The sequence below is a fragment of the Oncorhynchus nerka genome, linkage group LG14 (genome assembly GCF_034236695.1).
Source record: "Oncorhynchus nerka isolate Pitt River linkage group LG14, Oner_Uvic_2.0, whole genome shotgun sequence".
NCBI lineage: Eukaryota > Metazoa > Chordata > Actinopteri > Salmoniformes > Salmonidae > Oncorhynchus > Oncorhynchus nerka.
The window spans coordinates 50,725,439-50,737,017 of record NC_088409.1 but is presented as its reverse complement, the minus strand read 5'-3'; the positions used below and the strand labels follow the sequence as shown (position 1 = coordinate 50,737,017).

General features: G+C 43.8%; 1 protein-coding gene across 3 annotated transcripts; it reads right to left on the bottom strand.

The window, feature by feature from the left end:
* Positions 1–636: 636 nt before the first annotated feature.
* On the bottom strand, positions 637–10,486 carry LOC115141397 (arginine/serine-rich protein PNISR-like). 3 transcript variants are annotated; one of them, XM_029680212.2, is made up of 12 exons: positions 10,381–10,486; positions 9,466–9,583; positions 9,174–9,356; positions 8,562–8,806; positions 8,306–8,468; positions 7,845–8,104; positions 7,499–7,651; positions 4,212–4,311; positions 3,506–3,559; positions 2,813–2,998; positions 1,442–2,723; positions 637–976 (listed from the first exon to the last, which is right to left on the bottom strand). In XM_029680212.2, the coding sequence occupies exons 2-12, from the start codon at positions 9,551–9,553 to the stop codon at positions 946–948; spliced, it is 2,745 nt and encodes a 914-aa protein (XP_029536072.1). In that variant the 5' UTR covers positions 9,554–9,583; positions 10,381–10,486; the 3' UTR covers positions 637–945. The 3 variants fall into 3 exon arrangements, with proteins under 3 accessions (XP_029536072.1, XP_029536074.1, XP_029536073.1); XM_029680214.2 differs by having other exon boundaries at positions 1,442–2,720; XM_029680213.2 differs by lacking the exon at positions 10,381–10,486 and adding an exon at positions 10,132–10,359.
* Between the last annotated feature and the right edge of the window lie 1,093 nt (positions 10,487–11,579).

The following is an 11,579-nucleotide window of genomic DNA, read 5'->3' as shown; positions in this document are numbered from 1 at the left end:
TGTGTTGTGACAAAACTGCACATTTAAGAGTTGCCTTTTATTGTACTCAGCACAAGGTGCAGCTGTGTAATGATCATGCTGTTTAATCAGCTTCTAGATATGCCACACCTGTCAGGTGTATGAATTATCTTGGCTAAGGAGAAATGCTCATGAACAGAGATGTAAACAAAATGAGAGAAAAAGCTTTTATTTCAACTCATCAAATCAACACTTTACATGGTGGCGTTTATTTTTGTTCAGTATATATAAAATATGGTGAATTTGTAGTGTTCATATAGCTGAAATACAAAAATGTTCCTCTTTGCCATTAGAATTTCTAAAAGACTATTCCAAATTATATGAATGAAACGCAATTAATAATGGCATGTTATCAATTGCACTCAATCCAAATTACTGCAGGTTTAATGATAACCCTCAAAAAAATCATAAAGTAATGATTTGAAAGTCAGTTGCACACATGTCAATCTTATTTTATTTTTTTAAATAAATGCATCTACTCCACTAACAAATGAGTGACATTCAACACTTCAGTCATGCATTTAGTGTGGTACATAAATTGTGTTTCCCATGCAGTCCTGGATGAGTTCATCATCATCGGGGAACAGTTATACAGTAGACAAAGAAAATACCCAGAACAAGGGATCATTTCAGTTTTATTGGACAATTTACATGAATACGTTTATTCTGTTAAGCTTTTTAAAATGACATCTTTCCAAGATTCTACTGACTACAAAGCCTCCGAGCTTTGCATGATAGAAGGCAAAAACCTAGCATTCAAAATGTCCTGTTTGCCAACTTGCACTTAAAAATCACATATTTACAAAGATAGAAGGTGGGGGGGTGGGAGTGGAGAGGTCACCTACACCGTTGCCTCTATAATGAGACAAGCCTGTTAAACTCATGGAATTTAAATGTAAGTGCACAGATCAGGGAGCCCTGCGCTCCTTAACGCCTGCGCCTGGTGGGAGACGTGGACCTGAAACAGAGACGCAAAGGGGAACATTAATGGTGCTGCACCACTCTCACACACACTCATGCAAAATGACACACAGGCAAAATAAACACACCCTCACTGGGGCCCTGTTAACATCAGCTCATCATGAGGACAATATATTGCATTGATTCCCGAATGAACTTGGTCACTCTCCTTTGGGAAGAACAGTTACGACATTCACACAAGGCATTCAAATGGATTGATATGCTGCACATGGCCAACAGTGGGCACTACAGAGACAGTCTGAGGAACAGAAACTTGGCTACAAATGGTTCCTTTTTTTTAACACATGAAAATATTTATTATTTCACTTTGTAAGGTAGCCTTGAGCCCTGACAGAAAACAAGGAAAGTTGTGCTAAAAAAATATTACTGGGCAGTAGGCCTCAAATACGACACACACAACATGATACAACAGAAAAAGAGATGGTAAAAAATGGAATACTACCTTGATCGTGACTTAGACTTGTTTTTGCGGCTTGCCTTCTTACCAGACTTGTGAGATTTTTCCGTTGATCTTGAGCGACTACGTTTGGATTTCTTAGACTTCTTTTCCTTGCTAAGCTCGGGGGTGGGGGACCTGCTCGACTCTGAGTCAGAGTACCTCTTGCTAGATTTGGCAGAGCCCTTCTTGCTAGCCTTGCTACCCTGATGGGAGTGCTTGTCACCCTGAGGGTCTGTGTGATCGCTGCTCTCTTTCCTTTTCTTGGATTTGGCGTTGCTCTCCTCCGCCACCACAGAGCTCACCTCCCTATCCCTATCCCTCTCTTTCTCCTTCCCCCTCTCCTTTTCCTTCGCTTTCTCCTTTTCCCTCTCTTTCTCTTTGGCTTTCTGCTTCTTCCTATCTGACTCTTTCTCCTTCTCCTTCTTCTTCTCTCTCTCCTTCTTGTCGTGGCTGTCGCTCCGGTCTTTCTTCCTGTCCCTATCCTTGCTGGAGGCTTTCTGCTTGTGCTTGCTGCTGCGGCTGTCCCTGCGCTCCCTGCTCCTCTTCCTGTCTCTGTCCCTCTCCTTGTCCCTGCTCTTGCTGCGGCTGTGACTGTCCCTGCGCTCCCTGCTCCTCTTCCGGTCTCTGTCCCTGCTCTTGCTGCGGCTGTGACTGTCCCTGCGCTCCCTACTCCTCTTCCGGTCTCTGTCCCTCTCCTTGTCCCTGCTCTTGCTGCGGCTGGCCCTGTCCTTGGACCTGCTCTTGCCTCCTCTGCTGACCCTTCGCTCTCGAGAGTGGCTACGGTTCCGGTGGCGGGTTAAGCGCTCTGCGCTGTGGTTCCGGCTGCCCTTCCTCCTCTCTCGGGCCTTGTCGACGCTGCGCTCTCCGTGACGTCTGTGGGAGCTGCGACTGTGGCTGCGCCGGCCACCAACACGGGCCCTGTGTGAGGAGGAGCGGCTGCGCCTCCTCTTCCTCCGGGGCGAGGAGGAGCGCGAAGAGGAGCGTGAGGAGGCCGAGGATGATGAGGAGAAGGAAGACGATTGGCTGCTGGCGCTGCTGGAGCTGGAATGGGAGCTGCTGCTGCGTCCGTTGCTGGGGGAACCACTGGTGCCCCGCCCTGCGCCACGCTCCTTACCCCGGCCCGCCTGCCTGACCTCGCTGATAACCTCAGTCTCACTGCGGGATCTGCGTCTCTCTGCTGTGGGTTCCGCCTCCCTCTCTCTCACTTCCTGTTTGTGGAGGCTCTCTAACTGGCCCTCGTCATAATCCCCCCTCTCTCTGCTCACTCTGTCCAGCGCCATCTCTTCTGGGAGACACACAGAAAACAAAACATTTATGTTAAACTCAAAAGACAACATCACCACTGCTAATTGATATTGCGTTTAGTTCCCTCACCACGTGCGTGCTGCGCCTCCTGCGCTTGTCTCTCCTGCAGCTCCCTCTCCTTGCGTCGGAAGGCGTCTATCTTCTCCCGGATACGGTGGTGCAGCTCCTCCTCGTCTGTGTCAGAGGACTCGGACGCCTGGGCACTGTGCTCCTCCTCGTTCTCACTCAAGTCCGAGCCATAGTCACCAAGTCCACCTGCCACAACAGAGCCCCCAGCTTTTTGAGCAAGACCGCAGCAACTAGCCATATACCCAACCAAGCTTCCCGTCAAAGACGCAGCCACTGTCTATGTTTTCAACTTAACTACACACTAGAAACCCATTGACACTTCACTTACTGTGAGATGGCATGCTCTTTAGTGTTCTGATAAGAAATTACTTAGTAAGGCTAAGACACTCAAACTGTGCTGTGAAGGGTTGCAAAATTTCAGAAACGTTCCCCGAATTCCCAGTTTTATCAGAAATCTCAGTAGAACAATTCCAGGTAGGAGGATTCCCTCACAGACAGCTTATTCCCTTCCAACTGGAATAAAAAATATATATTTCTGGAAATGTTTGGGGAATTTTGCAACCCTAGCTGTGAGGTGGACCCTTCCCTTCGGCTGCCTCAGTCACTCTTCTGAGCTACTAAAGCAGTGAGGGGACAGGGGTTTGAGCTCTGATTCTTACCCCCCCCGCCTGGAAGAAAAGAGGGCGAACTCACCAATGCCGATCAGAGAAGTCAGTGCACTTGACTGTGCCAGCTGTTTGGCAGGAGCTTTGATTCACATCAACAACAGGAACAACATGTTAAAACACATAGAGCCACCATAGAGACAGCCACCATAGAGAAGTCTCTAGAGAAGGGGGGCACAGATAATGCACTATTCACAAGAGCGGTCTTTGGCCCCCAAAAAATAAAAGAGACAAACGGAGAGAAGAGAAGGGGTTAACAAACAAAGTCTGTCACACACATTCAAAGTCAAGACAGTTGGAATGGGGGATCAGAACCACTCTGTACTAATGCACTAGTGTCAGATAAACAGGGACAAGTCACTTGAATCTGATCTATAGGTGAGCATTTGTTATAAAGTCAATGGGTTCAGAAACACAGTCATTCAGAAGGACCTTCAGGAGCAGGAACCAGGGAAAACAGTTTAGGTTACTGTTGTTTTGTTTTAAATACACCAGCTGCTCTGCTGTCTTTTTTTACCAGGGACATTTTCTTTTTCTTCCGTTGCATTAGCAGAGAATGGTCGAAGATGCATATGAACACATTTTGAAAATACTCCAAGTTTGCCACACAATTACCCTGACTTACGGAGATGAATTGAGTGACGTTTTCAGACAATATAAAACAGGCTTAAACATGATGTCTTTGTGAAAGGCACAGATGATGCGTGGTCTCGAGGAGATGGGGGTAAGCAGACCTTTGGTGGCTTTGCGGTGTGTCTCTTTGGCCACAGTTTGGATCTCTTCGTTGGTGACCTCCAGCAGGATTTCCGTCAGCAGAGTTTTAGTCACAATCATCTTTGGAGAGAAATGTGAGAAAAGGCTCTGACATTAGTTAATGTTAATCATTTGTTTGTCAAGAGGGCAATTTTTGCAGTCTTGAATAGGATGGTTCTTACAAATTGAAAATAGTGAACAGGGCCACAAATTTCAGAGCTGCCATTTGAGCATCAGGGCTCTATAACATAAATGAAAAAAATGTATAACAAAAGACAACCTCATAAGGCTGGACGATATGGCCGAAAAATTATATATATATTTTTTTCAAACTTATAAGCGATTCACGATATATAAAGTTGAAGTCTGAAGTTAACATACACCTTAGCCAAATACATTAAAACTCAGTTTCACAATTCCTGACATTTAATCAGAGTAAAAATTCCTTATCTTAGGTTAGTTAGAATCACCACTTTATTTTAAGAATGTGAAATGTCAGAATAATAGTAGAGATTTATTTCAGCTGTTAGTTCTTTCATCACATTCCCAGTGGGTCAGAAGTTTACATACACTCAATGAGTATTTGGTAGCATTGCCTTTAAATTGTTTAACTTGGGTCAAACGTTTCGGGTAGCCTTCCACAAGCTTCCCACAATAAGTTGGGTGAATTTTGGCCCATTCCTCCTGACAGAGCAGGTGTAACTGAGTCAGGTTTGTAGGCCTTTTTCAGTTCTGCCCACAAATCCTCTATAGGATTGAGGTCAGGGCTTTGTGATGGCCAATCCAATACCTTGACTTCGTTGTCCTTAAGCCATTTTGCCACAACTTTGGAAGTATGCTTGGGGTCATTGTCTATTTGGAAGACTCATTTGCGACCAAGCTTCAACTTCCTGACTAATGTCTTGAGATGTTTCTTCAATATATCCACATCATTTTCCTCCTCATGATGCCATCTATTTTGTGAAGTGCACCAGTCCCTCCTGCAACAAAGCACCCCCACAACATGATGCTTCTACCCCCGAGCTTCACGGTTGGGATGGTGTTTTTCGGCTTGCAAGCCTCCCCCTTTTTCCTGCAAACATAACGATTGGTCATTATGGCCATACAGTTCTATTTTTGTTTCATCAGACCAGAGGACATTTCTCCAAAAAGTATGATCTTTGTCCCCATGTGCAGTTGCTAACCGTAGTCTGGCTTTTTTATGGCGGTTTTGGAGCAGTGGCTTCTTCCTTGCTGAGCGGCCTTTCAGGCTATGTCGATATAGGACTCGTTTTACTGTGGATATAGATACTTTTGTACCCGTTTCCTCCAGCATCTTCACAAGGTCCTTTACTGTTGTTCTGGGATTGATTTGCACTTTTCGCAGAGTATGTTCATCTCTAAGAGACAGAACACGTCTGCTTCCTGAGCGGTATGACGGCTGCGTGGTCCCATGGTGTTTATACTTGCGTGATATTGCTTGTACAGATGAATGCGGTACCTTCAAGCGTTTGGAAATTGCTCCCAAGGATGAACCAGATTAATGGATGTCCACAAAAACAAATTCTGGGGTGTTGGCTGATTTCTTTTGATTTTCCCATGATGTCAAGCAAAGAGGAGCTGAGTTTGAAGGTAGGCCTTGAAATACATGAACAAGTACACCTCCAATTGACTCAAATTATGTCAATTAGCCTATCAGAAGCTTCTAAAGCCCTGACACAATGTACTGGAATTTTCCAAGCTGTTTAAAGGCAAAGTCAACTTAGTGTATGTAAACTTCTGACCCACTGGAATTGTGATACAGTGAATTATAAGTTAAATAATCTGTAAACAATTGTTGGAAATATTACTTGCATCATGCACAAAGTAGATGTCCTAACCGACTTGCCGAAAGTATAGTTTGTTAACAAGAAATTTGTGGAGTGGTTGAAAAACGAGTTAATGACTCCAACCTAAATGTATGAAAACCTCCGACATCAACTGTACATCTAATTGTTTTTTGTTTATGTTTTCTCCAAATAAACTGTGTTGCACAATTAAAGGTCCAATACATTGAGCTAATGAATTCATGGCTTGTGAAATTATACCTAGGCTAAATGTAAGCCTTCCACAACCCACTAATAATTTAAATATTTTATCAATAGTTTAACTTGCAATAATAACTGATCTGGCATTCAAGTCTGTCTATTAAAATGTAATTTTTGTTACAAATTTAACCAGAACCATGCATTATGCACATTCACTAAAAATGACTAACTTCTTGTAGCAGGCATTATAGAAAATGAACGCAGGTCTCAAAGAATCTCTCAAGCACAAGACCACGTGCTAGTGAGTAGCTAGCTCATCTTTCTATTTCAAGTTAACTTTAATCTATTTTCTAGCTAACAAGGCAGAACAGTTGAATTGCTATAAACACACTTCTGTCCGTCTCCAAATGTTTGAACAGCGTGCTAGCCTGTTCATTTTGTTGAGAATGGCATACCTTATTTCTCAGAATGAGAACAAATTGCCAATTCCTTATATAACTAGTGTTTTATGCTTATTGCAAATGTATAAAACACACACAGACAGTTAGTATAATGGTATTTGGCTACAATGCTGCTAGTGATTCCGCAATGCCACGCCTACATACTGAGCATTCATTTTCCATTTTAGTAGTGTGTGCTCTACATGCAATTTGAGGAGTTGAGACCTAAAAAGGTTATTGTTAGATAGGTTAACTTCTTTATTACAGTAAAATAATGTATCAATGTGTTTCGGTGTCCATATGACCGATTCTGTTTGACCAAACCTCAAATCCAAATAGTAAGTTGAAACCGCTTGTCAGAGATGAAGAAGTGACCGCTCATCTTTGTTGTTGTGAGTGGCTGGCGGAGGGGCTTGGTGTGTGTGTGTGTGTAAACACAGAGGGAGATGCGAAGCGAGCGGTTTCGCTCTCGCCAAAATCTGTCCAAAATCAGCCCAATGCGTTACTATGGGTTTACTTTAGACATAAGCTTTTCACATGCCTTCCCGCCCTTGGGACGATTCCCATTGTTAGGGAGGAGACATGAGCATCTCGTCATTATATACAGATCTCTGGTGTAAATGGGAAGGTGCACACAGCACAGAAGGAGCAAAAGAGACAATACTTTAAAAAGAAAATGCCATGAGTAGCCTACAAAAAAGTAGATTCTTGCGATACAGGCATTTAGAATATTGCGTAAGAACATTCATTAGAATTCGATATATCGCCCAGCCCTACACGCACCCCAATGTGTCAGAATAGTAGCTGTAGGCCAAAACTAACCAGCTGGAACTCTCTCTCCTCCTCGTTCATCTCTGGTTCGCTCTGGTCCTCCAGTGGAGGTGACGGGCTCCTGCTGGCCAGCTCCTGCTTCCTGGTCAGGACCCGGTCCTCATCTTCCCTCTCATCTTCATCACCCTCTTCATCATCACTGTCCTATTACAGGGGAGGGAAAGGGGTGGTAGGTCAGATATACAAAGACACGACAACAGGACCTCCTGAAAGCTCACCAGTGTCACAGTTTTACAGAAATATAATGAAATTATTTGGGGGATTTTTCAACTCATTGTTCTGTTCATAAGATTAATGGGATTCATGACACCATGACACCAAAAAGATTGATGCTTACAAATTTACTCTTGCGGGGTAAACGAGGCCCATCGCCTCCCTCGTCCACTGTGTCACTCTCTTTGTCTTCATCTTTAGCCATTTCGGCAAGCTGTTTCTCCATGCGCTCCTTCTCCAGCTTCTTCTGTTTCTCCCTGTCCATCTTCTCCAGGCCCTCTCGGATCCAGGCCGGCAAGGTGCGCCTCTTCACCGCATCTGAGAGGAGTGCCAGGTCATTGGATGCTGTGTGTGTGTGTCTGTTTTCCTGCGTGCCTGGGAAAGCTAATTAAGAAAAGTAGAGAGCAATACTGAGATACAAAACATGGTGAGATACAACATTTTGGATGGTGTGGGTATGAACGGAAAGAGAGTTGAAGCAAGCCTGTGCCTCTGTTACAGCAGTAAGTGTCCAAGGATGAAATCCTGATCACCACCCATTTAATGAGGACGTTTTTGTACCCGTGTGTTGGTGAAGATGCTCACCGAGGGCAGCAGCAGGAGCATCTTGTTTGGGGATCTGGATGGGGGATCTCTGGCGGTCCCTAAAGCCTGGGGGCCTGTCCCGTCTGTTCTGTGGGTGACCCTGCTGCCAGTATGGAGGGTGGAACCCTGTGGGAGTGGGGCCGTAGGTGGCAGCCGCCCCATGCTACAGAGGGCGAGACAATGAGAAATGAGGACCATCCAAACTAGTTGAATGACAGAGCAGCCATGAAACTCTACTGTAAGTGTGTGTGTGTACCTGATAATCAAACTGGTTTATGGCCATTGGGTTCATGGCGTAGTTGTCGGGCTGACCCCCAAAGCCGTGGCTGTTCTGGGGGAAGACCCTGTGGTGGCCTTCAGAGAACTCTAGACTGTCCTGGCTGTTGCTGTCCTCAGAGGGAGCCACCACATCCATAGGCCCAGTCCCCATGGGTCCTGTTCCTGGGGGGATCCACGCCTGGTCTATGGGAGGCGGAGGGGGCTGACCATGCATCCCCCATTCTGTAAACAACAACACATGTGCATTGTTATTGTTCATTAGGATCTCTTTAAGCCCACCAAAAGGCTTGTGTTACAAGAGACCATTCAAAAATCAAAACGTACACTTGCAGTCATGCTATTCTAACATTAAACTACTGGACTGCAGGGGAACTAAGTTGATTGGGGCACAGCTATGTTAATGTAATGGATGTGAAATTCGCCTATGACATGTTTGTTTGAGTACATCGGTAAAGTCACTCCATCCCTGAGATATAAAGACAAATTATGTACATACTGAGTATAGCAAGCATGATGGTCTTGCAACGTGAGAAAACTGATCACGGACATAGATATTCTCCATCCCCAGAAAATTATGTTTAGAGTTTACCAGGTTGCCACATTCTGCCAAAATTGGTGTCACCCTGGAAGGAGCCATGGTTATTAGGCATCACAGGATCCATGCCAGGGATGTCCTGTCCATTAGGATGAATGTTCTGCTGGTCCACTGTAGGGCCTGTAGACTCTTTCTGAGCAATCCAGGCCTGGGCCAGTGCTGCCCAGTCCACTTGGCCTACACAACACAGAAAGACAACAAGAGAAGCATTGCTTAGGGTGTCATTTTGTAAAATTGTAAGTAATGCAATGATTGAGCTGTCATGCATACAGGTGATGTCACCCACTTGGATCTTGCTGGTGCTGGAAGGACTGCATCCACTGCTGCTGGTTCATTGGCCATTGTGGCCAGGGCTGTCCACCCTGGTCCCACATCTTTCACCCTGTAGTTCCTACACCTGGAGCCTGCCAATGTGGGACAAAAGCATATGACAGTACTGTGAGTGAATAATGATATTCTCAATATGAACTGTACTTATAATGATGAATAGCCGTGGTAGGACGTCATTGTAAAATAAGAATTTGTTCTTAACTAACTTGCCTAGTTAAATAAATATAAATAAATGTGTTAGCAAGCTAGTTATGTAGCCAGTGGCTATTTAGAAATCAGATCAAACAAGTAACGTTAGTTTGATATCGATGCAGATGCTTTTTATTGACAGTGCAGAAACCAGCTAATAAAAAAAGCTCAGCTAAATTGCTAACCTTGAAAGCTAATTGAGATCTGCGTAATTGTGGCTAGCTAGTTAGCTAGCGGGAGTTAGGGGCATGAATGTTCGTTAGCTAAGTTAGCTCAGCTGGCTATGGATGTTTGCTGGGTGGTGCTAGCTAGCGAACGTTGGCACTTCATACTACAAATGTATTTAATTTACATTGCATGCAGTACATTTGTGATATCTATGTGGATAAAATTATATAACGCGAGCATGTGTATCTAAAAGATTGTGCATTACTCGTCTGCTTCTTCAGTCAATGTTTTCCAAATTCCCCGGGCTCGGTGCGAAATGAAACTGGCTAACGTTAGCCAGCTAACACTTAGCTAGCGCCAGTTTGCTTGTTTTCAAGATTTGGGTTGGAAAGTAAAAACATTGCTAGCTATAGTTTGGAATACTGCTTCAAAGAACAGCAGCTAACATCATCTACTATAGCATCAGGAGAATGGACACAAACTAAACATCATAACACGCTTGAGCGATTCCCACCTCTCCAACTTGGTTCGTCTTCGCCGTCGAGCACTCAAAATGGCTACGACCTGGAAGTAGTCTGGCTGGCAGCCACAGAGGCAACTCTCGTCACAAACCATTGTGGGCTCTATGGGGCCAAAAGTAGGCCTACTGATAGTAAATTAGGGCCAAATATCATATTGGACCAATTTACAAGTTTTCTCTCTGAAAAATGTAGTTAATTTAATCTGATTGTCATTAAGGTTCAATGATTTGAGGTCATTAAAGATCCCATGGCACTTATCGTAAGAGTAGGGGTGTTAACCCCGGTGTCCTGGCTAAATTCCCAATCTGGCCCTCAAACCATCACGGTCACCTAATAATCCCCAGTTTACAATTGGCTCATTCATCCCCCTCCTCTCCCCTGTAACTATTCCCCAGGTCGTTGCTGCAAATGAGAACATGTTCTCAGTCAATTTACCTGGTAAAATAACGGATAAATAAATAAAAATATATTTTTTAAATTGTCCACACAGGACATCTGAACACACAAAATACATTTTGATGATTTTCATTACATTTTGAGTGTTTTATTTAACTTTTGTACACCAGTGGTGTTCCCGGTTAAAAATGACCGGTCATTAGAAATGAATTAGTGAGACTACAATTAGTGTATAAAATTGAGTTCAGGCGCATGCCCATTCATCAGATGGACACACTTCCTCTCCCAGACCCCCACATGCATGTGTGTTTGAGCACACATACACCTCACTCCCTTTCTTGGCCCCCACGGGAATCACACCTGTTTGCATTCTCACAAATAATTGCAACATTATTTCAATAATATATAGAACTTTTCTAGCAACTCTGGTATATAAAGCTTTTTTGAGGCCTTGCTCACAATTAATTCTGTGGCAGCACAATGACCAAACAATATACTATATGTGAGGGTCTTGATCATATCGTTGATCATGACACTGGTGAGGAGGAGAGTCCTTGTTAAACTTTGACCCAAAGTAGTCTTTGAAAAATAGAACAATATGTTTCATCTGAGTATTTGTTATTGTCAAAATAATCCATACATTATGCTTTTTTTCCTAAAAAACGAGTTGTATGAGCTCAGGTCAATGAGGCCTACAGGCCATAAACTGCTAATATAAGTACAAAACTTGTAATGTTCACAAGAACGTAAGTTGATAAAAAAGATCAAACACAACTTTAGGTGATAATATATGTAT

Coding starts and splice junctions, on each gene's coding strand:
- LOC115141397 (XM_029680212.2), bottom strand. CDS start 9,553: ATGTGGGACCAGGGTGGACAGCCCTGGCCACAATGGCCAATGAACCAG. Junction 7,652..7,844: donor TACCCCGCAAGAGTAAATTT/GTAAGCATCAAT, acceptor CCCCTGTAATAG/GACAGTGATGATGAAGAGGG. Junction 977..1,441: donor AAGTCTAAGTCACGATCAAG/GTAGTATTCCAT, acceptor TCTCTGTTTCAG/GTCCACGTCTCCCACCAGGC.